At 36.4% G+C, this 27,911-nt stretch overlaps 1 protein-coding gene and 1 long non-coding RNA gene across 3 annotated transcripts in view; one reads left to right on the top strand and one right to left on the bottom strand.

Moving 5' to 3' along the window:
• Angpt1 (angiopoietin 1) overlaps positions 1 to 20,830 on the bottom strand; it is a 230,000-nt gene extending 209,170 nt beyond the window's left edge. For both annotated transcript variants that reach the window (XM_074069051.1, XM_074069050.1), the window contains exon 1: positions 20,534 to 20,830. In XM_074069051.1, the coding sequence (XP_073925152.1) occupies positions 20,534 to 20,830 (297 nt within the window). The remainder of the gene's footprint in view (positions 1 to 20,533) is intronic.
• LOC141421715 (uncharacterized) lies at positions 20,775 to 27,348 on the top strand. The gene is made up of 4 exons (XR_012446385.1): positions 20,775 to 20,911; positions 23,039 to 23,220; positions 26,013 to 26,033; positions 26,553 to 27,348. It is a non-coding gene; the product is annotated as an uncharacterized lncRNA (long non-coding RNA).
• The last annotated feature ends 563 nt before the right edge of the window (positions 27,349 to 27,911 follow it).

Below are 27,911 nucleotides of genomic sequence, written 5' to 3' on the forward strand. Positions count from 1 at the left end.
AGGATACATAAAACCAAAGGAAAAAACATGAAACATCTTTAGGGGAAGTTCATTTTATTTTAAAATGTGTAAGTGAAAGCATGACTTATATTTAAAAATTAAAAAAATTTATAATTGTTCTCTTGCTTTTCATATTTATATATTTTGAACTGGGCTAGGTAATTCCAAGCTACACCTATAGACCTTTGGGAATTCATTCTCTCTCTCTCTCTCTCCTTCTCCCTCCCTTTCTCTCCCTCTCTTTCTCTTCTTCCTTCTGTCCCTCCTTCCCTCCCTCCCTCTCTCCCTCCCTCTCTCTCCCTGCTTGCCTCCAACCTCTCTCTCTCTCTCTCTGCTTGGGAGAATTTCAGAGGGAAAGTTTGAGAAATTAGGAATTAACTAATACTGGGACCAACATAAATCAAATTTTAAGGAAAGCCCCCATACAATTAAAAACTCAGTAGCAGATCACTTGTCTGTATTGACTACAGATATTTAAAGCAACTAAGTGATTGCTCATCACTGAATTGTTAATATTAATTATCTTGCAATTCAGTCTTATCATATTTTAACTTTTCCAAGTCAGGATACATCTTATTATCCAATGATAAGAAATGATGATGTGACATTTTAGTGGTACTTTTATTTCTTCACCTAAAATAATTAGTTTTATTACAATCATTGGTACCTCATAGTTGATAAACACATTAAAAATCATTGCACAACTCCACTTCATTATGGATTTAATGCCACCAAACCTATCCTTTAAAACCTAGTCACTTTTAACCAATGTTCAAATGGGATGCATATATACCATGAATGGAGAGCAAATTCTGGATGCTAATTATACTTTCCTTGCTGATGATTCTATTTTTGTAAATAAATGAATGAATAGATATATAAACACATCTATTTCAGTAGTATAAGGAACTCTCTCTTCCCAGAAAAACATGCAGAATGTGTTTGATACAATTCTGTTTTCTAAATAATCCACTAACTGTACTATTTATTGCCATTTCTTATTGTAGTATAGAGAAAATACGCAAAGAGATATAATTTTAATAAACCACAGTTAAGAACACTTACATGGTCAAAGCCATGTAAGTTTTTACACTGTTATTTACTTTATAAAAACCACAAGCACTTTCCCCTGGGTCAATATACCTTCAAGAGGACAGGTGGTGCAGATTGTCTAGTTCTATTTTCTTGTGGGTTAAGTAAACTATCTGCACTTTGTTTAACTGAAAAAATGAATGGTCTTAGATGGTAATGACAATGGCAATGACATTTGCAATGAGCACATGAAGAGTGAGAAAAAACACAGACAAAAGGTGAGGACCAAAACTGACTTTGTACTACCATCTCTTAGGAGGCACGGAATGGCTCTAGGTAGCATGAACCTAACCTATGAAGAAGCCAACATGAACTAGATAATTTAACTCAGACTTGAAATCATAGTGTTAGTGTGAAAAGTATGGATTCATACATGGAGTCTTTGGAGCACCCAAGTAGAGGGGACATTACAAAGTGAGGTGTGGCATGTGGTAGATGCCACAAATGTTGTAAGCTGGACGGATAACATCAAGGTGACACCCATTTCTGACTTGTGGTCTGAACTAAAGAAGCAGTTAGAGGGTAGTAATTAAAAGCCCAAACTTTGGGTTTTAGGGTTTTATGACTTGGGACAATTTCCTTACGTCTCTGTACTCCAGATTCCTCCCCTTTGAAACTGGAATGAAAATTATTATAACCACATATATTTATGTGAGAATTAACTGAGTTAAGATAATTCAGAAACCCATAGAACTTGGAGCCTAGTAAACCCATAGAACTTGGAACCTAGTAAATACTGAATAAATGGTACTATTTCCAGAAGGAGAGTGAGACAGGAACACAAGCACACTTGGATAAGTGTGAGGATGGGATGTGGGTGGTACAGAAGGAGCAAGATTACCAACAGTAACTTTACCCACAATGGCACAGAATCTCCCAAGGCCCACATTGGACATATGCAGAGGGTCTGCTACTAAATGGAGAAATCCTCTAACAAGTTATTTCTGAAAATACATTTGTGCAACAACCAAAAGAAAATTTCAGCCAAAGTGTGCCAATGGAAAATAAGAGTCAATTACCATTTTTTAAACACACGTCCTTCTTAAGATGGAAACCCCTCGAATATTACATGAGACCTCTTGTAAATGAATGGAATCCTTCTAATTATGGTCAGATTGCAAAGCATTCACAAGAGAATGTTCCCTATCAAATTGGCAACTTGGATAGCTTTCCAGTTCTTGTCAATTGTTTGAGAGTCAATTTCAAGTGGTGAAGAAGAGAATAGTAACTATATGGTTATATGCATGATGCAACAGTAATGAAATTGGTGGAACTCAGAGCAAGTATTTGTTACTTGGTGGGGTAGAACCACAAAACTCCACAGCTTCTCTTATATAAACACAAAGACACACATAGGGTACGGTAATACAAATTTGGCTCATTCATTTCATTCTTTACTTTTTTTCAATAAATTTTTGAAGTGTCAATAGTGGGTCATAGTTGCTATAGGCAGGCATGAACAACTCCCAAGTACAATTCCATAATACCAAGAACTCATTTATAAGGGAAGTTTGATCTGGTTGGTGTAAAATGTATATTTTGGTAGCTGCAGTTTTTATCTTTACCAAATCCAATCCTTTATTTTATATTTTCATTGTTCTATGCACGTTTTCTTTGTTAGCTTAAAATTAGTTATACGACCACTTAATACTCAGTCTTTACTGGATTGGAACCTTATGAGGACAATCATGATGTTTGTTTTTGTTCACCTTTGTTTCCAATGTTTTCTTGAATGCCTGAGGGCACACATGGTACAGTCAATAAATATTCAGTGAATGAAAAAATAATGAATGCAAACCTTGGAGAGAAAATTTGTATTAACTGAGGCTTTATAGCTAGTCATACAAGATCTAGACAATTTTCTTAAGCAAAAAAGAATGTCTTTGCAAAAATGTTTAAGGCAAAACCATTCTCACCCTGTTGGAGGACAGTACCGTTAATTATGTCAGCTCTGAAAACAAACGCAATAAACACAACCCACAAATCAGCCTTAAGTCGGCCAAAGTCTAGAATTCTTTTCCATCCCTAAATGATGCAGTTTTACCACTAAAATCTACTTTAAAAAAAAATAAAAAGCTAAACCAGATTTTTGGTGTTTCAAACTGTTCTTCATAAACTCCTTGCTAACACACAGCAGGTTTGTCAGGGGTTAACAAGCAATAAGATTTGACATCAGGCAATATGGATAACAATGCTATTCCACATCTTAAAAATACCTTTTCATGAGGCATACATAAGGATAACATAATGCAGATTTTGCCATCTTGTTTGAATGTTGCCTTTTACCGCTTTCAATAGGCTAAAGTAAGCAGAAAATATTCCACGACTGATCTGTGCAACAATCTGTACAATGTTCATTACAGCTGTTACAGAAAAGAGGCGTCAAAACCATACCCATATTCACAAAACAAAATACTTTACGGATATGATGCAATGTAATAAAATATGTTTGATGTTTTGTTTTACACTAAATATTTCAATAAAATGATGTTATAGTTCTGTTTTCTTGTTCTGGTACCATGCAGTTCTTTTAATGACCAGCAAAGGAAATTACTATTCCTTTTTGAAAGAAAAAATGTATCTTCAGCTCTCTGACTCAATTATAAGCCTGGTGCTTAAAGGCTTGGAAAAAAGGTATTTATAAAATTATAATGTTGTGTTAAGTATGTGCTATTAACAAATTTACTAATTTTTTCATTTGGATTATTGCAGGTAGGTAAGAAAATACATTAGGTGGTACCTAACACATCCACAGTGGCTTGGTAAATTCATTTGCATATATATATATATATATATATATATATATATATATATATATATATATGTGTGTATATATATACTCAGAAAAGTCCTTGTTTTTCAAACGTATAACCATCATGCTACCCATAAATATCAGGAAGTATATCAGGGTGTTTTACAGGTAGAAAAGCTTTCTTTCTATTACCTTAAGAAGATTTCAAAGGATTCTTCAGAGTGAGAAGTAAGAATGCATTCTTTTGCAAATCTTTTCCTTTTCAAATAACTCACTGTAAGAAGCAAGCACTGCAAGGTTGAGCTGCTCTCAGATTCTCATTAAGAGAAGAATTACTCATGTTACATAGAGAATTAGTGGATACATCTTCATAAGAAATCCATTTATAATATAATCATGTTTGTCTATGAATTCAGGGCAGGAAACATTTTCATTGCTATTTATGTGTTTATTAACGTATTCATTTTAGTAACAAAAATCCATGTTTTACCTAATATTCTCTTTTTGGTCCAGTTTTCTATCCAGGATTACACACTATTCATCAGGTCTCCTTAGGCTTTGCCTCCTTTTTTGATGACCTGAAAACTTTTGGGGAGTATTTTTCAGAGATTTTGTAGAATTTCCCTAGCTTGAGAATTTTTTGTTTTTATCATAATTAGACTGCAGTATAAGGAGATCACAGAAGAAAAGTGACATTCTGTACTATTCTCATAACACTGATAAGCGGACACAGTATTACCAATATGACATCACTGTTGGAACCACAGTTAACTGGTTATTATTGTTTGTCAAATCTCTGCAATGTAAAATTTATCCTTCTTTCATGACTGCATTCTTTAGGAGACTATCACTATGTATGGTCCATATTTAAAGAATGGGAAGTTATGTTCTACCTCCTTGTAATCAGAGTGGCTACATAAACTATTTTAAATTTTGTAGATGAAGAAACTTGAAGTCCAGTCATGCCCATGTCCCATACTGAAAGCAAACCTATATACACATACATAAATACACCTCACACATATACATACATGGGTATTAAGTGTTATGAAAGAATGCCTTCCCATGCAACAAGGGCAGGAAGCATGACAAACATTCTAATTCACCTTTTTGTTAAAGGAGGGAAAACTAATTGGAGATTTCTAATTTTGTACCACTCAGATTTCCATCATAAGCATTTAAATGGCTTTCTTATACCCACTACCACACATGCAGGTTAATACCTGGTTTGAGGTCTCTGGCTCTCCAGGAGTGTGGTTATTTCAGTGAATAAGACACCAGGATGTAAAGTGATGAGAAGGGAAGAGGAGGATGTGTTTTTAAGAGGATGTGAGTGTCTCAGAGAGCCTATTTTCTTTCTGGGTATAAATATGTGTTTGCTTACATATCCACATGGTCCATGTTATAAAGGCTGTTATTCTCACTCAGCAAACATGGAATTATGTTTTCGCAGACCCAGATTTCTACTCACATATTATATCTGAAACTTGTAGAACTATCAGAGCATGTATATTCTTAATATTAACCAGGAATCTCTTGGTGCTATGCAAAGTTACAAAATGCATTACACAGACAAAACAGTCCACTTGGTAAATGGTGAAGAGCTTCACAGTTGGTTATTACAGAATGCACAAATTCCCTTACTCATTCTATGTTGTACAACCTACAAATACATGGAATACACAAAAGAATGAAAGATAAATGAGGGCTCTTTATCTTAGTTAATAAGCTTCAAAACAATTTAGGATTATTCTTTTCCCCTCTCATTTAATAAGATGGGATAGAGTCAATCACACCTTACATAATATTGAGAACTAAACTTAAAAAGCTGTCTGAAATTATTTTATTATATATTTATGTAGGAATATCACCTATTTATTCACTAAACATCTGTGGGCATTTCCTTTTGTAAAAGTCATGGGGTCACTGAAGTCATGGCCTTTCATCAGAGGATCTTGCATTGGAGGATCTACTGGTATTGCCATTTACTGCTGTGAAGCTTCACTCAAAGAGTATAAATAGTGTTGCTTACCTTTCAAAAATGTTTTTTCAAGCATTAGAGATCATTTGTGCAAAGTATCATAGTAATTACCAAGTAAATAATAATGGTTCCATTGTCTCTACTATGATACCTGCAAGGAAGACGCTTATGTACATTGATTTTTTACCCTCTTTTCAATTATTTTCCTTGGGAATGATTCCCAGAAGTTGGATTACTGAGTCAAAGAATATTAAAATACTTATTTTTTTGTATTTACTCTTGTGCTCTATTTTCCATTATATTTCAATCAATATGTAATATAATGAGCAAAGCACCTCATACATTTAAAGAATGTTTTTATATCTGTTTCATTTAAGTCCAGATCTTGGGTTCATCAGTTAGGAAGGAGAGAATCTGGTATGGATTTTATTGTAGGAATTCCAAACCACTGGGAATTGAACAGATGCTGCTAACTCATTTTACATTTGGGAGACTACCAGTCAGCCATGCTCAGTTACAGCTTTCAGAAACATCTGGATTTAAGATTACAGCCTAAACATGACAGGTTAAGTAATACAGGATAATAAAACAGCTTCATGCCTTGAGTCTCAAAAATCTCAATTCTCTGAGATTTTAAATGATCAGAAAAATTCCAATGCATGCATGAAAACTTACATGATATATGTGTAGTATGTCATTATACTATTAAAAAACTCTGGCCTACTTGAAGTTCTGATGGTCTCTGAGCCTTTTTACAAATATGATTTCAAAGACAGAAAAATTCTTATTGATGACAATTTTACTCAAAGGAGCAAAAAGATACTATCTTCAAGTTATATTTATTGAATTTTACTAAATGTAAGTGAAACTGAAATAGTTAACTTGTAAGAATACAGAAAGGCACTAAAAGTATTGGTTTAAGAATCAATACTTATGACATTCTATTCATGTCATAAGTCTAATGGAATACATGCTTCTAGAAGGAAGAACTGATGTCTAATGTGTTTTTCTTCAGTTATTAGACTAGTGATGAGCACCACAGAAAGCCCTGAATGTAAGCCTAAGAAAATGGTGACCATTCTAGTCACTATTGTTGACTCAATAAATCTGCCCCCCCAAAAAAATATTAGTGTCTTTTAACAGCCATTTGATTATATTCATTGGCCTCACAGACTCTATGGGTCATTGTTTCAGATAAAGAACAATGAGGATGGGTTGTTTTTACTCCATAATATCCAGGAATTTAATTCAAATCTAGAGGTAACTCAATGAGTGGGTATTGGAATCCTTTATTCACATGTCTAGAGGCTAGGCTTAGGAAGACTCAAATATGGGAACTCAATAATTAGAGAGCCTGAACATGGCCTCCTCTGTTCCTTGACTGCCTCACAACATGGTGGCTTCAGGGTAGATGATGGACTGCTAACATGGTAGCTTGGGCTTTCCATCATGAGTGTTGTGATGAACAAGATGAAACTGAATTGATTTTATGATTTGGCCAGATTCAAGGCAAGAGGAATTCTTCATGACAGTATAGCATGTAAGAATGGAGGTGCCATGTAACTATCTTTGGAAAATACAGCCCATAATTATCCTCCAGTTTTATTTTCTACATACTTTGCTTGTACTGTTTCCACTTTATTAAATTTTTAAAAAACTGAGCATCTCTACAGAGTTGTTATACTCAAACATGGCAAGCATACTTGGGTTCTAAATTTTAAAATATAGAGTAAACCCCGGTATTCATGGACAGAGGGTTCCAAGAAGAATGCCTTCTAGGAAAAACCACAAATGCTCAGAATGCATAGAATTCAGCACTCTAAATTACTCAAATTTGCCTATGCTGTACATATAGTATGTCTGAGCTTCCTTAACTTGAAACCATATGGATCAAGCTACATTATTGTCACAAGAACCACTGCTGTACACATTAATACTATTCACCAAAACTACATCTTATTTCATGTTCTTTATTTTTAATACAGTGGATGCTTGATTCATTTTTCCCACAGTGCCACCCAACTAAAGACATGCCACCTTTCAACAAACCTAGAAGTTTTCTTTCTCACTTAAATTAAGCACATTTTTTTACCTAGCTATTTTGGGGACCACTTACTTTGTTGGGGGAACATGTCACACTCAGCAGATCACACAATGATTTAAACACAAATTGTAATAACATGGGACTATCTGAGAACTTCTCTGTATCGATAAAGCTGTGTAATGCACACAGGGATTTAAAATTTGTTTAGAAATTTCTTTTGACTTATTTTTTATTGTGCTTGGTCAAAACTATGTGAAATAAATCTACAAATTAGGTGGACTTACTGCATAATTTTTCAAACTACGCCTTCCTCTTCCTCAAAGATTCTAATACATCTTCCTGAGTAGACAAGTGGGACTGTGAGTGTTGCTGATAGAAGGTTACCTCCTTTCCATTGATTTCTCCAATGCCCAGAGAAGTCATTCAGAGAGGGACTTAACACACGTTAACCTCATTTCTCACAATGGATAGTTTGTATGTGCCAAAAGAGAAATTCTCACAGTATTTGGTGAATTATTTGAAACATTAAAAAGTCAAAATGCCCTTGCACATTTAATTGAGTGCATTAGAGGACTATAACATCTTTTTGGCTATGGTTTTCAAAATTAGAGTCAATGGAACTCATTTTAAAAAAGTAGGATAATATATCATTTATGGTCAGGAAAATTCATTTCTTTTTTTTTATTCATATGTGCATACAATGTTTGGGTCATTTCTCCCCCCTTCCCCCACCCACTCCCTTACCCCCTCTGCCTCCTCCCTCTCCCCCCAACCCCCTTGCTACCAGGCAGAAACTATTTTGCCCTTATCTCTAATTTTGTTGAAGAGAGAGTATAAGCAATAATAAGAAGGACCGAGGGATTTTGCCAGATGAGATAAGGATTTATAGTGACTTTTTGCTCTGCAAATTGTACAAGATTGATTTATTAACTCAAAGTATGGAAGTCTATATGAAGCATAGTGGTCGCAAAATAAAAATTTCCCTTTCTCTTGGACATGGAGCCTTCTGAGCTCAAATATATATTAAATTCTCAATTAAGAACTTTTTCTATTGAAGGCTGAGTGTGGGATTTCTACTTTTACTGTCAGTTTAATCATTTATTTGAGCTATGTCCTCTTAAATTAATTAGTTTATCTTCATTGTCAGTAAGAGATACTTACGGCTTCACTTTCAGAAGTCTTAATTTTCTGTTATTTTTATGGGTGTAAACTTGAGCTTAAGATTACTTTTATATACAGAAGAACTTTTTTTAAAAAATCAATATGTATATGGCACATTGTCTTTTTAAAGGCAACAAATGCCTCAATACTATGAACAATACCCAAATTTAAAATGTTTAAATATTAAAGGATATCTTCTTTGAACCATATTTTATCCTACTTGGTCTTTAGCTGAAAGAAATATAACATGCACTACAATGAGGCACTTCTAAGCAAAAATGTAGATAAAAGTTTAAAATATTATCTTTATTTGTATACTCATATCAAACTAACCCCAACTTGAGGCAATTTGTCTAAATAATTCATTTATTTGAAAAAAATGTATAATTGGCAATGAATTATTTGCTTCTGACATATATATGAAATATAAAAAATACTATACTTGGGTTAAAAGGCTACTGGGAAGCAATTTTTCTAAGAACAATGCTTTTGTATAGCAGTTGATGTATATCAATGGTAAATTACTTTGATTGTCAAAGAACTCATTTGTTATGGATATATTCTCCAAAAACTTATAGAACATTTGAACTTCTTCCCTGCTCTCCACCACTCAGAATTTACTTTAATTTGTGAAGGAAAAAGACAAAGGCAAGAATAATAAGGAAATTCAGATTTAACCACACAGAAAGTGTAAGTTCAAATTTTACATGCGTCTCAAAGTTAATATGCATATTTTAAGCATCATTTTATTTCAATAGACCTTAATTTCTATACCCTTAAAATAGGTTTGATAATATCTACTTCTTCTATAAATGTATATAATTACCTAGGCTTATCAATAATCTATTTGTTACTAGACACCTTTCCCTTAAAGTATTTATTTTCAAACTTTCTGTGGTGACAAGTTGGCCAGCATTCATTCCTCTCTTCACAGATAAAATTATTTATTTCACACATAAAGCAATAGCAAATTCACTGGCAGAAAACTTGATACTGTTATATGAATGAGACAAATCATACCATAACCATGCATCCCACAAAGTACAAGCTGTTCAACCAAATATGAGTAGTTACTGCTCAGCCTCCATTAATATTTATTCACCATTTTGTTAGCTACCTCTTGAAAGGGAGGAAAAATAGTAGACACAATAGGAGGAAGATGAAAAAGATGGAGAGGATGAAGAAATAAACACTTAAAATTGAGAAAGATGTACTTCCTGACTTCATAGCTTCCTACTAGATGGGGAAAGTCCTCGTCATTCAGCATTGGCACTAGAATCCTTCAGACTACTTCACTGGTCCCCAGATAGCTGTGCAGCACAGCTTGTATTTATTTATTCATATGCTCATCTATTGGGCACCTGCAATGGTGACATGACACAGAATGCTGGCGACATGGCATTCAATGGAGAGCTCATATCGAGCAAGTGTTCAATGTGGTTGAAACATCACTAGATTTTATTTTGTCTCCAACTTGTTCTGTCATCCCTCTTCTTTGGGACTCCATAAAGAAGAAAGAACTCAAGAAGTTGGGGTAGCCTGGAGTCTTTCCATCTTGTTCAGTTGATATCCATCAGTCATGGAGGCAGCAACCCTCAAAACCCAGGCATCTGAATGGTCAGGCCTCCAAGATCAGAAAGAAAGAGAGGGAGATCTGTCACAGTTGCCTATAAGTAGCAGTGTTCTTGGACTTGGACCAAAATACCAGAAATATTTTAATTAGTAGAGACAAGGATAAATAAAATAGGAAGTGAGATGAGAGGTCATTGCCTGAGAAAACAAGGCTTTTCTTCTCATTTTTACAGCTCTCTGCATGACCCACAAAAGAAAGTGCAAGCAAATAGCATTTTAAGTTCCAGACTGTGCTTTTGCTTTTCCAAGCAGGACTGCCTACAGATAAATCTGAGAGGGAGGTCATTAAATTGAATGGAAGATATTTAGAATAAGCAGCTTCAACCCGTGTAAAGCAATTGTAAGCCTTTCTTTGGGTTTTAGACGTTTTTAGATAGCTAGAATCAATTAAGCTCTATAACTTCAAGAACACAGTGCTTCTGCAGAGATAGGCGGGAGGGACTGCAGACATGGGATTGCCTAGTCTGTCAACAGACCTGTGGGAGGGCTGGGAGAACCAGCTATTGTGCTTCAGTCAGAGGCAAAGCATTGCTGCCACAGTCAATTTAACCAAGAGCCTCAGAGCTGGGATGGGGACAAATGGCTGTCTAAATCAGAACTTGAGAAAAGAACATGCCTTTTAGTATGAAAGAATTAAGGGATTATGCACAAAGACGACTGCAGAAACTTTTTAACAATAGAGTCATCGTTTAAGGACTGACAAGGGGACATGGCTAAAGTTGTAGCAAATTCCATAGTTGGTTAAGAGTACAGTTCATGGAGTCAGACTGCATTGGATTGGCTGCTGCCTCTGTAATGTAGTAGGTTACTGTGTAACCCTGAGAAAGTGACTTCCTTTTTCTGTGCCTCAGTTTCCTCATTTACCAAGTGGGTCAATTCATACTGACTTTTGAAAATATTCAATAAATTAATAGATATAACATTTTTCCAAAGGGTCAGATAGTTGTTAAAAGTGCTCAACAGTTAACTAACACTATATCTAGAACTTCCCCTAGGAATATATAATATTTAATTAACAATTACTGGGTGATAGAAATTAGGCAAGACAATTTATGTGAATTATGCTTGTATTTAACAATAAACTTGTGATGTTATTACCTCAAATTAACTCATAATGAAATTGAGGTACAGAGAAGTATAGGAACTTACCCATGGTCACATAGTAAGGTAAGTGGTGCTGTTAGGATTCAAATCCAGAAAGTCTGGCTCTAGGCACAACATACACCATCACTGGGTTGCACTGTCTTAAACTTGCCATAGGAGCAAACAATGTATTTACTTTCATGTCTGTCTATGGCAATGGGTTTAGGATCTTCAACAGCAGGGGCTATAGTGATTCATCCCTGCCTCCCAGTACCTTGAAGACCACCTTGTATGCAGTGCTTATTTGATTGGGTAACTGGCTAGTTGTCAGCCTGGCCTTTGTTAATGTAACGCCCATGATTCCAGCCGGCATCCTAAAGTTCCATGACTGAACTCATTGCCATCCCCCACGGAGCAGTCCCACACTGCTACAGTCCTGTGGCCCCTCCCTTTCCCCCAGCAGCAATAAAGAGACAGCTACTGGTCTCTCTGATCGTCTGTTCCCCCTCCTACGCATCCTCTTTTCAGCACTCCCACTGCCTCGCCAGAAGGTGGAGGATCTCCTGGTACTTCATTAAACACAGTAACAGAGGAAAGAGAAATGAAAGGGAGAAACCCGCAGGGGAGGTCCCTTTGTTTTCCAGTTCTGACAACTGCCTCTCTGCCTCTGCTTTCCTGGGTATAGGGTCTCAGACGTCCCCAAAGTACCGAATGAGCAAACTGGGGTTTGGAAAAGAAAGCCACTGAACTGGAGGTTTGGCTCAAGTGGTAGAAGCCCCTGTTTTGAAGTACAAAGCTCTGAGTTCAAACCTCAATTCCAAAAAAAAAGCACTGGAAGTCAGAAAAAAATGTATTAGAATGTTCATTTCTAGTAAGTTGACAATAAATTCATGTTAAGGCTTGATATTGGGGTCATCACTTCATCAGCAGTCAATTGTCCTTCATCTGCTGAAGAAAGAAAAAAAGCCACAGAGCTAATGAAATCAATGACATTGCATTCACGTGACTGTCCACTTTCAGCATCTCGTGGTACCTTACAGCAAAAATGTGTGTAGGAAAGTGGATTCATGGTCTATTTTCTTTAGTTGTAACTAAACTAATCTTTACAAAACATAGACTGGTGTCTTTTAAAAAATACTAAAATGCCAGCATCTATGAGCAAGGAAGTGGCACTCTTGAGACTCCTATTCCTGGTAAATGCCACATGCCGGAAATAAAAACAAGGATTATCTAAGTAGATCTAACACATTACTAACAAGGATACATCTTATATCTGCAAATTAAGACAAGGCGGGTGCCAAGGCCTGTGTGTTCAGCAGCTCTTGAGCTGTAATAAACAACCATTGGACTTTTATCAGCTGTGTATTGATAGCAAAGAGAAGAATAAAGTTATGATGTTTTACAAGATCCTGGGATTATCTTTAACAGATTAGATGGGAAATGTAATTTGGGATTTTAAAATATTTAACAGTTTTCAAATAGAAAATCTGCAATTTTTTTTTGTTTTTGCAAGTTTATTATTATTGTTGCTGTTATTATACTGGAGGTACACTGTGACTTTTACAAAAGTTCTTACAATATATCAAATACATCACAGTTGAATTCAACTGCCATCAATTATCCCCCTTCCCCATTCCTGAAATAGTTTTTTCAGGTCTCATTTTTCTATTTTTTTCCACAGGTTCTTAATGGGCTATTTTTTGAAGATATTCTCTGTGATGTTGCTATGGATCACAGAGAGTAGAATCTAGAGGAATGAAAATCTGCAATAACTTTAAAGATCTAGTACTGTTATTTAATTCATTCAGTGTTCAGAAATAAAATTAAGACTACCTATACAGTTCATCTCTTCCTAATGAGTTAAGCCATGTGTCATTAAAGTTTAAGATACACCATCTTCCAATATTATTCTCAGTCATTCCATAGAAATTTAAAAGTTCACCTATTTGATGCCAGCGAGTTTGGTAGCTTACATGTATATATTATTGATGATCCAAAATATTCGCATTGCATTTACATTTTGTTAAGACTTCAGATGATTTACATTACACAGATCTTGATGTCTATGCTAACTTGTATGATATTTCAATAGTTTCGCATCATTCTCATGTAGACTTGTAATAAGTGACTTACATGGTCACATAGTAAAGTATAAACAAATAACATTTATGTGACTCTTCATTTTATAACACTTACTGATAAGAGAAAAGGCCTGAATGTGTTATCAATGAAATTATTAGTCATATGAGGTCTCTTTCTGGCGTTGTACATCACTTTCTCTGTTAAAAATTGTCTTTCATTTGTTTGGAGGAAGAAATTCAGATTATTTGGATTGATAACCAGGACCAAACAAGGCTGAAAACCTCTCACTTCTAATATTTCTATTAAGAATTACAGAAGAGTTTTCGGGTACAAACCCTACATGTAAATAGCTTCCAAATATATAGAAAATAAGCCATGGAGTGCCTCATTCCTTAGAAACTCCTTGATAACAGAGGGGACACATCTCTTTCATATATCGTGAAAAGATTTAAACACTAAGAGGCCTTCCCTCTCTCAGACCATGGGGCCAAAACCAAATGGGGTTTGGAATTTCCCAACTTCACTGCAAAAGATAATCTCATATTGGAACAAAAGTCAAGAATGACTCAGAATGTAATTAGTGTTATGCATCAGAGCAAATGATACAATAAAACTTGTGGTTGAAAAAAAAAAAAAAGGAAAAGGAGAAGACAAGACCCAAGAAAAGGCCACTAATGTTTCTACACAGAGGCCATGACAGAATGAAAATTAAACTTCCTAAAGTAGTAAATTACAGCACAGAGCTGATTATGTCCTGTATTTGGTAGCTGAGCACCATACTGGTTGCTCCTAGCCTGTCATCATCTACACAAGGAAGAACACTTCTTTCTAGTGTTTCTTTCTTTCTTCTTCTTCTTCTTCTTTTTTTTTTTTTTTGTGGTACTGGGGCTTGAACTCAGGGCCTTCACCTTGAGCCACTCCACCAGCCTTATTTTTGTGAAGGGTTTTTTGAAATAGGATCTCGCAAAACTATTTGCCCAAGCAGGCTTCAAACCGTGATCCTCCTGATCTCTGCCTCCTGAGTAGCTAGGATTATAGGCATGAGCCACCGGTACCTGAACTTTCTAGTGTTTTTATCTAAAACAAATGATCTAGGGAGAAAGGTTTCCAAATATATGGAATTTAAGAGCTGAGCTGAAGTCCATTTCTAAGAAAACAGAATGCCTCCAGCGTTGCGACAATATTCTTGCTACTGCTGCAGGCAACAGGATGAAATAAGCACATAAAACAGGAACTCTGTAGCTCAGACTTGTTCATCCCAAGGCTATAGATCTGTACTGATATTCAGTTGCCTTTTCTCTACTGACATGTAACTGCTTTGAGAATATTTCCCTGATCATGTGATGAGGGGTAGGGGAAAGAAAAAGACATGACATTCCCTTACCAGTAGTCCTCTAAAATGTCACCTCTCAGCATGCCACAAGGTTCTTTGCCATGGCATGGACCTGAAATTCATTGGGCCTCCTGGAAGGCCATGTTTTTCTCATACAACCAGCCTCATGGTTTATCTTGCAGTGGTCCCAATATTAATACTAATTCCTCTTGTGATATTGAGCAGGGATCAGCAAACACTTTATAGAAAGGTCCAAATATTAAATATTTTAGGCTTCACAGGTCATTTGGTCTCCATTGTAATTCCTCAAGTCTGCTTTTGTAGAAGAAAAGCAGTCATAGACAATGATAAACAAATGGATATGGCTCTGTTCTGATAAAACTTTATTTATAAACACTGCTAACAGACAAGATTTAGCCCAAGAGTAACAGTTTGCTAACTCTTGATACAGAGGATGGAAACTCAGAATACTAATAAAAAAATCTTCATATTACATAGTTAAAGGGTAGTACAGAAAATATTTTGAACCTTATTTTCATATATATATTGAATTATATCAAAATCAATTATAAAATCTGCTCATAGAATTTATTCATTTCACTTTTGATTAAAAAACTGTATTGTCATACCTTAGTTTCCATGGCGAGTTGTTCCAGGACCCCCCTTGGATAACAAAATCTATGGATGCTCAAGTCCCTTATAGAAAATGGCATATTATTTGCATGTAACCTACGTACATTCTCCCAAATACTTTAAATCCTCCCTAGATTACTTATGCCCAATAAAATGTTGTATAAATGGTTGTTATACTATATTATTCAGAGAACAATAACAAAAAGGTCTGTATGTGTTTCAGTACAGATGCATTTTAAAAAATACTTTTGCTCTAAGGTTGGTTGAATCAGTGGCTGTGGAACATTGGAAATATAGAGGAAATAACAGTTTCCTCTGCCATCTACAAGCTAGGCATTGCTAACAAAAGAATCCATAAAATGATCAATGAAAACTAGTGAACAATACAGATATATTCTCTTCCTTGTAGGTCATAGTCTTCAAGAATCAAGTCACTCAACATGTAAATATTTTTGATGTTCCACTGTGTGTCGTGAATTCTTCTATGTGTAAAGCATATGGCATCAACAAGGAAGAAAAGGACCTTGGTACAAGGGAGTTTTCAGTCTGGTGGGAGGACACAGAATAAATAATCTGATAAACAGTAAGTACTATAATGTCACAGAGTAGTAAACGCAATGAAAAAATTCAGCAGTACACTATGTTAGCAAGTCACTGACAGAGTGGAGAAGGTAGCAAATAATGGTGTTCAGAGACTTTCTGAGAAGACTTCCTAGAGAAGACCTGAAGGAAAGAAGGAGCCATCCATGCTAATAGCTGGGGGAAGAATTTTCTGAGTTGAGTAAATAGCTTCTAAAGTGCCTGAGGCAGGAATGAGCTTGCCTGTTGGAGAAATCACAAGAAAGGCAATGTCATTTGAGTGTCTGGAATGTCTTTTGAAGGTAGTAAATGATGAGGCCTGAGAGGGGTGTGGGGGCAGAATATACAGGGCTTCTTGGTAAGGAATTTTAACTTTGTTCTTACGTAATGGGAATCTATAGGAAGATTTTAAGGAAGAGAATGATATATTCTTATCCATTTTAAATATATTAATCCCATTATTACATATGGGATGAGAACTATTAAAAGGAGGCTCAATGTGAAATGGTAGGGCCAGGGGTAAGAAGGACTACATCACCCATGAAAAAGACCTACATATCATGGCAGTAAAACCTGACATCCATCAATAGAGACAGTGGGGAGAAGCTTGCCACAAGGCTGCTCCTGCTGCCCAGCTCCTGGGACCAGAAAGGTTTTTATTCCTTCTTAGATCTTCTGATTCTAAAATGTAACAAGCAAGCAACAAAACCTATCTACTGATTGAAAAGTTAGTAAAGTTTCTTAGGGCTCCTCCTTCTATTCTTCAAATGAAATTGTTGGGGACATTTCCACAACACAATTTCAATGAAATGACCCCTGTTAACCTTTCTTGGCAACTGCCATTTTTTCCAATCTCTATGCATAAATCAAAATGTATATTGTCTTCAAAATTAGAGACAAATCATTAAAAGTGTACTACTTATCAACTGTCTACTGACTTCACACATTTAGAAAATCCCTCCACATGTGAAAATAAACCATAAGGCTTGTATTGCAGTCACCAGCCAGCAAAACATTTTGCAAAAGCAGAATACACTTTCTAAGCATTTCTCAAATTCTAGAACATTCTGTATTATAAGTAAGAATATTTTAAATATTTATCTTTGTGAACATTTGAAGAACGGATGAAAGAAAAGAATAGTTCAGGAAGCGTAAAATGTGAATGTTAGCCAGTACATTTCTCTATCCTAGAAAGGTAGGAAGAGACTGAAGACACAGAAAACATTTGTATTTATTGCTATGGACACAAAAGGTAGTCACTTTCAGGTGTTTAGCATTCTTGCTAATAATTCGGAAAAGAGTCATATGCTAGAACAGAGTCAGGCACACCTGGGTGTTTTAGACAATAAAACTGTGATACTGGCCATACTAACTATAATGCTCTTTCTTATTTGACAATTCAAGATAGTGCTATCAACCTTCCTCATGTTAACCACAGAAAGTTCATCTTCTCGAATTAAATCCATCGCATCAAGAGATCAGTGCCACAACAGTTCCAGTACCTATGGTGACCAATAAATCAATCTGCCTTCTTCCTTCCCATCCTATTTAATTGCCAGACAAGAAAAGTTGAGGAATGAAATTTGAGAGCATAAGTCTTATAAAGTGACTTCCAGCAATGGGCAATATCTTTGGAAGAATATTTATAAAAATTCACCTTACCAGTGTTCAAGGAAGGAAATAGATTAACGTAAATTATTATCTAGCATTGATAACATATATTTTTTTTCTGCATCAGAAACTGTTCTAACAGTGATTTCATGAGCTGCATAATAATCATCAGGCTTTGGTTGATTATGTTGTTGAATAAATGGATGAATTCTTTGACATTCTTTGATAGAATCAGCTGCTGCAGTGCACCGCTTCTTACACTATAATAACTACTTGGAATCAAAATAGAAGTAGTACAAGTTTCAGTATCAAGGATACCAAGTGATTACAGTAAAAAGATGTCCATTTGAATGACCAAAATAAATATATTACATGAAATTTAGAACTTGGATAAAGAAAACCTGTAATTGTGGAGAAACTTATGAGAGCCTTTAGAAAGTTCTTTGATGGATGCATTTATTTGGTTTCTTGATCCTCCAACCAATCACATTAGCAATGACAAAAGATATGCAAATTTCAGCAGACAATAGTCAAGCCAAACTGCTCAGACTCATACCAACTGGGACATTTTAAACATCTATTCAGCTTGATTCCCTCTTGCAAGGGTTGATATAACCAAAGAACATTTTAGAAGTTATGCTTGGCTATCATCTGAAAGCTATGCCATAATCATTGACCAAGAACAATGTAAACAAGAATCAGGTTTATTTCACAAAATAAATTAACATATGAAATGTGTGCATGACTTAAGCCCAACAGAATTATGTGTTTGCCCTGTCACTACTGAATAATTGCATAGCAACAAAAAATGTGCATTACTGTTTTTGAATCATGATTTTGATTGTATGTTTTAAGCAAACAAAACATTACATTTTTGGTAGAATAGTTCACTCACAATTTAGTACTAAATTTCACTCCCCACATCCCCCTTAAGGAATCTAGACTATCATCTTATAAATAAGCATATGGCTGGTGTACTGAACATTATAACAAGCTATTCCGTCACATTCATTTATTAACTATGTTACATTTACTATTTGTTTACTAATTTTGCCAAAGAAAACTCAAATATCCTATTATAAACTACTACTGTGAATAGTGCCTAAAACTTTTGCTACAATTATCAAAAGACTGCAGAATTCTATTTATTTTCTATGTTTCTGCCTACTTATTGATCTTTCACCTGTGATCTGTAATAGGAAGATTAACTGCAATTCCAAGTTTGGAAACTTTAGAAGGACCTGGTCCCTGTTCTGTGTCAAATAAAGTAACAGTGATCTTAGTTCAGTCCCTAGTGGACAAAAGCAGAATAACTATTACTTGACTTGATTCAGTGGAGACAGACCTAAGTGTGATCAGACAACAACAACAAAAAGAACATTTGTCCTTTCCCTATCTTTTATCCTTTTACAGGATTTGCTCTGTTAACAGACTACATTCGAGAAGGCTTGTGTTCCTTCTATATGCACCAAGTGAATCTGCTCCGCTTTTCACAAATGGGAACTTTTTTGCCACCCTTCTCATAAATAGCGAATTGAATATACCTGTTATTTGCTGCTTACCTGTTACACAACTAAACAGCATAAAGAGAGAACAAGCCTCAGAATGTGTTTTCACATTTAAGACACAAAGATTCAGCAAAAACTTTTCAGTGGTTTATAGATAAAGAACTACACAAGCTGTTCAATTTGCTTTTTATAAATTGGGATCAAATACACATTTAGCAATAACATTCATGTTGATATGGAGACATTCAGATGCTACCGTCTCTGCAACTAATGCCCTAAGAAGAGCTGTGAAGCTGCAATATGCTCAACCTAAGCTTTCAACCCAAATCTGCAGGTGCACTTCCTGACCAGCCACCACCAGCTCAATTTCTACTCTCACTGTGGGTGAACAACTCCTTCCTGGTGCGTTCACTCTGAAATTTATCTCCTTGATTTCTTTGTCAAGGACAAAAAAAAAAAAAAAAAAGAAATGACAGATATAAGTCCTCTGCTCTCCTGTCACTTGCTGAAATCAACAGCTCTTTATTTACATATAGAATCTCTTTAACCATCAATGTTGAAAAAAACAAACATTTCTGTGATGATTTCCCATCCTAGCTGCACAAAATGTCCTGCGGTAAAATCTAGTTGATCCTATTATCAATATTGCCATTATGATTTTCTTTTTCACCAACTTGCTTGAGAAGTGCATGCTTTGGTTTTCTTTTTCAAAGTGGGGTTTTCACAACAGATACTCCTTAAAAAAAGAGAGAGAGAGAGAGAGAAAACCCGAGCTGTCATAAAATGTGCCGCTGTTAGACACACAAGTGGGGGGAGAGGGACACTATACACACATTCCTCAACGTGCACAAGCCCAGAAAACCTTGGCTTACCCAGGAAGTCAAGCCCAGGGAGCCCTCTTGAGCATTTGCAAACACTGCCCCCCTGGAGCAAAGGTAAACACACAAATGCCCCCCTGAGGAACTCTCAAGTTAGCTGCAGAGCAAGAAGGGGGGGCGGGGGGAGGACTCGGTGCAATTAGAAACTGAAAGCAATCACTTACTTTTTGCAGCCACTGAGTATAATTTTCCATCACATGCTCCAGATGTTGAAGTTTCTGGGAAGAAAAATCCGTTTCCACGTGTGGAGCATCCCTCTGCAGAGCGTTTGTGCTGTACTGGTCTGTCGTACTCTCACGACAGTTCCCGTCGTGTTCTGGAAGAATGAAAGTGTAGGCACACTGCCCATGCTGAATCCGGTTGTATCTTCGCCCACTGCTTTCTGGACTTCGGCGCTGGTTGCTGCACCCTATGTGAGTCAGAACGGCAGCGAAGAAAGCAAAGGAAAGGAAAACTGTCATTGTACTGCCCGCACTCTCCTTCCGTGCCTCTCGCAAAACTTGCTCCTCTCTTCTGACCTTTACACTAGTTCTTTATTTCAGGTAAAACTGCTTGTTTGCTTGACTTTTTCCCCCTCAAAGAAAGCGTTTGAAAAAAGAATCATAGAAAACTAGCCATTTGTTAGCTTTGTTCTAAAATGTTATTTTTTTATTTCACTGTAATGATAGTTTCCTTCGTTAAAACTTGAAATATTTATTGCATAGTAGCTGAGATTTATTGTTTCCTCTCTATGTAACCGTTCAGCGTGGAGCCTGCCTGAGTCAGCTGCGTGTACATATTCTAGCCCCTTTCCTCTACCCTATCTGTTGCAGATCTGCTATTTTCTCCCAGACCTCAGTGAGTTTTATTAAGGTTGCACATCCAAGCCAAGCTGGAAGCAGGCAGTCTTTCACAAGATGACTTGACAGGAATGCTTGAGTGTGCCCCTATGCTAAGGATTGCTGATGGCTTTGGGCGGTGGGATCGTCTTACAAATTGGCTAGACGCGCATGACCTCGATCATGTATGGGCCTCCCGCCCCTTCCGCAGACAACTGCCTTGAGCCTTTGGCCATTCACGGAAAATCAATAAATAGAGCAGTCCACCTTAATACACTTCTGGTGTGCATGCTGACCTACTAAAATCGAGAAAGCTAGAACTATATTTTTAAAGTTACTGTTTGATGGAAGTACCCTCAGACGAAAGTTGGTCTGATGAATTATTTTTGATAGCAAATGATAAATCTGCATAATCATTAAATTTATTTTTTAAATATTTATTCTTGACTGAGGGACAATATATTAAAACTATTTTTAGAGATGGTATTCTTTCATTGTATTCACTTAGACATTTAGGAGTTGCAGAAAAGAATCAGAAAGGATGAAATTATCAAGGAAATTACCATAATTTGTCACTCAAAGCAAAATAGCATGTGCATATATAAGTACCTTTAGGGATATGGATTTTAAATGAAACTGGCTCCCTGATCAGAATGCAGCCTTTCCTGCTTTGGGTATATGAACTGAGCAACTTCCCTGGAAAAACAATGTGGTTACAGTTTAAGACAGTGGCCTGAGAATTATTAATTCCTGTGGTACGTACTAATCATATATTTCACAAGGACTTCTTTGGTATTGCTATGGCTATCTTTAACACTGGTATGGAAATTCCACATAAATCCTCTGTGGTTAGAGAGAAACCATCTGAGAACAAGCATGTGTCAGGTGCGCCAATGGCCTGTGCAGGAGAAATCTCTGTGGTTTTATTAAGGAAGAAAAACGATCAGAAGGTGGTTTCCCAAATGTGGAATATAAACGCTTGCACAAAAGGATCCGTAAAATATAAAGAACAGGAGATAATTACAGAATTTAGCACAGCACTGAGCTCTTGGCTGGAAGTGTACATAAAACATGACATAGGAGCACAGGGTTTTATCTGGAACCCGGCTGGCTCTTTGACAAGGGAACCTCACTACTGCAGTCCTGGTGTGCAAACAGAAGCCACAGTGTGACTCCCATGTCCTGGAATGGGAGCAGGGCAGTGGGTGAAGGTCAGTGGTGGTTAGAGATGGGCCTTTAGGGAGAAGTCAGAGAAATAGTCAAAACAAATTCCAGAAAGAATGTGATTTACTTAGGGAAAATCCTCATAGGTCCTCCACACCAAATAACAAATTTCTCATTAACAGATATGGGAGCAAGTATGTCAGACACAGCAATAAAAATCTTTGAACCACTTTTGCACCCTTCTCTTGTACTGTTGTATGATTCTGTTGTGTGAGATGTCACATCGATGCCACAATAATGACAAGAAGAAATTTACTTTATTTCAGCTCATTGTTAAGCACTATCTCATTTAACCATCCCCCAAAAAACCCAATACATGAACTATATGTTTACTCCTGTTTTATAAATAGGAAAACTGAGTCACAGAAAGGCTAATCTGTCACAACTCACTTAACTAACAATTGGTGATGCCAGCATGTGAACTCAAGCAAAGTGACCATCAGGCTAGTCTGCTCTGAAAACCTCTGGGAGAAATGAAAGCCCAAAGGGCTACAGCTGAATTGGTCAACAAAAATAAAGCAGGATAAGTGATGGAACCCAGAAAATAAAAAACAAAAACTATAAGAACCAGTTTACCCCTCCAATGTGATTTAATTCTTTTTCTGCACCTCTCACCTCCCAAAAAAGTGACAGATAATCCCACATCCATCTACTGGAAAAGAGAGCACAGATTGTCTACAAGCACTTTCCAGCATTGATTGCCTTGAAAATTATCCATGGAGAGAAGACTGTCCAAAACCAACACTTGTAATTACTTCGTTAAGAACTAAATACAGCTGAAAACTGGCAGAAAAACTAAAGGATGAGTGGTGAGGTCTCTATTAAGGCACCCTGTGTTTTCCAACAGCTGCAATGGTTGAAAGTCTGTTCTTCTGTATGTATGTCTGTGTGTGCTTGTCCACATGAACTTTACACTCTGAATGAGTGAAAAGGAGTGCACTATTTCCTGAGTAGACAACAAAGAAAGGGAAGTCTGAAATACAAGTTTAAAAAGGGGGTGAACTGGGAGGACAGAGAGAGAGAAAAAAGATACAGACTGATTTCTTTCTTTGCCAGAAAAACAAACTGCATAATTCTGGAGATACTATTGTCAATCTGGCAAAAGTGTCTCAATATCAAATTTAAGCAATCAGAGATAGGCAGTTTTATAATTGAACTGAGGGGACAATAGTGCATTAAACGGTCTTCACCCACTAAACATAACATGCTTTCAGGGGCCATGGATCTAACCAAAAGTCACATTGTTGGTGATTGTTGCTGATTATTCAGAAATTGTTCACAACTCAGGAGACACTGAAATGTAGGGAGTAAATAATGAAGAAAAGCTAATTTAAAAGCAAATTTATTCTATCACACCTCCAAAAAAAAGGTAAAAAAAATTCTGAAGAACTAAACAATCCTATTCAATTGAATTATGAAGTACCCTGATTTGGAGAATTTTGTATTTTATTTAGTTTATGAGGACTCTGGGATAAGGATGTGTGGGCTTTAAGGTTCTGGTCTCATATCTACAAATGTAGTAAATGTCAAAATTTCCAGTGGGGCCAGGAACACCATTTATACAGGAACTTTGTGGCCCTAAGTCTGTGCTATGAACCAGTCTTTGTTACTTCTTTTGTGATGACTTCTTGGTTTTAATAATGCCCAATAAGTGGTTCTCTCTGTTGAATTTCAATAACCTTCTCTTCATATTTCCAAAATAGCATGTCTCACATTTCTTTCTAATTGTTCCTTTTTTTTAGAGGATCTCCCCTTCTAGCTGTGAACTCCTAAAGTGATTTTCTTTCATCATTGATTCCTCAACACTCATTATACACTTTGAAGCAATGAAAGAGTAAATGAATGAGTAAACAAACTAATTAGTTAATTGGTGCAGCTTTCTGATTTTCCAGCTACTACATGGCTGCCCATATCTGTTGCATTTGTTGGGTGAATTTGCCTAGAATCTCTAAGCATAAGGGACCGCAGATGATGCTAGATTTATTCTGAAGAATAAGTTAGACACAATAGTATAGTACAATAATAACAAATAACACATTTAATCCTTAACAATTGTTTTCATTTAATATTTATAGACTCTCCATAGTTATGTGTTATTGTCCCCATTTTGCAGACGAGAAAAGCAGAGTCCATAGCGATTGACTGCCAAAGAGCTATGATTTTTTTATGTGGCAGAAACAGAGTTTGATTTTTAATCTATTAAATCTGAGGTGCACATTCATATCCCACTGAACTACATTTCTTATAGGAATACTTCAATGTTAGAAAACATTTCTTAGAATTGAGGGGAGAGATACAGTATGGGAACAATATCTAAGATAGGTGTCTTCTTACCCACAGCCTCATAGATTCATGTTATTATCTTCACAAATGAGGTTAATACTAAGCCAGAACTCACAGTATGGTTGCAATTGCCCCACCTGCTTATCAACAGACTGCCTGACTGATGTTACGCTTTCTATACACTCTGAATGATTAGTCCTATACCACATTTTACAGATCTTGACTGTAACCCATGCTCTAAAATAAACTATATAAAGTAAAAAGAGTTTACTTCTCAAAACACCATTAGGCATTGACACACAAGGAAACACTCCTCTGGTATTCATATGAACCCCTGTAAAGGCCAAAGAGGAAAAAGTCTTCTTTCCTCATGTGTCCTGAACACACTGCAGTTTAGTACACTAAGAGTGCCATGTTCTTGACTCAGTTCTGGCATTTTCAGGGATTAAGACTATGATCAGAACTATGAAAGTGGCAGCTCTATTTAAAAGGAGGGCACTTGGCTATAGTCCCTGGAAGCAAAGCCAGCATCCCTTCACTCAACTATGTAGGTAGCAAAGGCATCCACAACAGATAGATACTACAGAGAACTGAACCAGAAAAAAAGAAGATGGAGGGTATCACCTAGTAACTGACAGCACTGCATGAGTAGATGTGAAATATGAAAGAACTCTCACAAGTGAAAGAACTCTTGGGCTAATTGGGAGGACTTCACAAAGCTGTAGATACGATAACAGGTGTGGTGAGGGCTGGAGACATAGCTAGGTAAGGAAAATAATATTGTTATTATATAGCTCCACCCTCTAATGAGAGAAACTCCTGGTAATTGGTGAGTGTCTTGCTTTCTCAGTTTTTAACTATAGCAGATAAGTTAGAAAGAGCTGAGACAGAATTAATTTGTTCCATCTAAGAAAGGAGGAAAAGATTAAGAGACTGGGGGAAAGATCTGTAAATGAAGAACTGGAGCCAAAGAGGTTGGAAGTTCTTTGGGAGCAGGATCAAACAGGAGAGGGACTTGTGGCCGTGTGGCCATGAGAGACTAAGAAGATACATTGAGTAGGAGTAGGGAGGTTTGTAATGAAATTGTGTTTCCTGTAGATAAAACTCCTCTTATTTATTTAGCAAAATAATATGCTTTTGGGCAAGTGACTTATTTAACATGACTGATAAGAGTGATTGGTCCTTGCTCCATACTGCTAACGTGGATTATATAGACTATTAATGTGAACACAATTGCATGTTGGTTTTCCACACTGGATCAGAGTCATGAGGGCTAAGACTGTGCATGTCTTATTGATCACTGTATTCCTCTTTTCAGGGATCACAGAAGAAGTATTGGGTAAGTATTTGGCATACAGTAGATTAACTGACTCACTCACCTTAATTCTCAGTACTGAGACATGAACACAAAGAAGCATCACCTGCTCCTGAGAGACTTTCAGGTGCTGGTCTTGCCTAGGCCCTAAGGTCCCACTTCCTGACAAGTCAAGGCACTTAGAGGTCATAGAGTCCAAAATAAATCCCAAGAATGGTAAGAGAATAATACCTCAAACTCCTGGCCACCTGTGAGCCTGTATGTGAGTGAAAACCATAAAGGAAACATCCCAGAATTTCCTTCCAGCATCATATTACTTACTGATTCTATAATGGAGTTAACTGCTACAAGTATACAAATCAGAAAACAAAGAGATGGGAACTATATCAAGCTGAAATACAGTTGCCAATGTGCCATTCAGGCCATATTGTAGAAAGCCTGTTAGTGGAGATTCAGTGAGAGGAGATCTGACTAGAGGGAAAGCATAAAAATTACTTTGCATTTATTAACTGCTCCATTCTTTCTTCTCTTTTCTCTTTATAGTCTCTATTGCTGGATGGGAGAAAACAAAACAAAGCAAAACAAATTATTTGACTTTTTCCAGTTCTCAAAAACTCTCAAAAAGAACAACTATCTTCCAGGAAAGGCTGGAACTGTCACTTGATGAGTCATGATCTCCAATGGTTGCTGGTCCTTATAGTCAAAGTTTAGTGACACCCTCTCTACTAAGCAGTGACTCAATGATATAGGATTTTCTGTCCACGGAAAAGCTCTTTGTCTTGAATTCAAAGACTTATGAGAACCTCTACTATTCCCTGGAAAAAAAAAAAGGATCCTCACAAGCTTTGTAAACTCAGGAAATATAGAGTCTTTAATCCCATTTCCAGCATAGGGAACAGGAAATGTTTTCTCTTTTTCTCTCTTCCCTCCCTCCTTTTTTCCATACTTTATCCTATCATACTAAAATAAATCCTTCCTAAAACTTCAAAGGAATATTATGGATATATAATCCCTGAATTTTCTACAATCATTTGTTCTTCCTCCTTATGTTTCATTTTCACACTCTGTTAATCTCGTCTTAGTTCTGAAGTAACACTGTTTTAGCTCTTATGCTCCTTCCAATCTAGATGGACTATTCCTTTGTGGTTAAGGTGAGACACGGACTGCTTTATTTTCATTTTGTTTTGTTTTTAGCATTTCTTACCTACTCTATTGCATGTTAGATAACATTGGAGCAATCTAAGTTTAGCCTCCTCATCTGTAAAAGGAAGGTTAGCATCTTTATAAAGATGTTGTGAAGGCTGGATAAGATAATGATTATAAAATACTGAGAACAGTGCAGAGAGTATATCAGTGGCTCTAAATGTTAGCTCTTGCTCCTTGCCACATGTGTGCTCTTCCTTGTGTTCAAAAATGGTCCTACTTTTGACCTTACTTAGTTAAATTTTATGACTACATTTATCTAATCCCATTCCCTATCATTTTACTCTCTTAAATGTTTAAGATCATTTCTGAGCCTCTTAAAATCACAAATTTAAGAAGCACATTTTAAAATGGGAGGGTGGCCACATTCACAATAATAGGTCATATAAACAAGCCTGTTTTCTTTGAGGGCAGGGACTTTAATGTTCTTGCACACGGCTTCATCCCATGTACCTGGAACAGTGAGTGCCTGGCACATAACAAGTGCTAAATAAATATTTGTTGAATGAATGCAACAAATTGGGAACAATTTAATAAGAATGTTCTACTCTAGGTACTGAGGCCAGAAAACATCTAGTAAGTCAAACAGACATGTAAACCAATCACATTTGGTAGTGAGGATAGGATGCTCCAGGAGCCCAGGGAGCAACATGGGTGTCATTACAGCTTCATCACCATGACTTTTTATCCAACTCATTT

The sequence above is a fragment of the Castor canadensis genome, chromosome 3, assembly GCF_047511655.1.
Source record: "Castor canadensis chromosome 3, mCasCan1.hap1v2, whole genome shotgun sequence".
Lineage (NCBI taxonomy): Eukaryota > Metazoa > Chordata > Mammalia > Rodentia > Castoridae > Castor > Castor canadensis.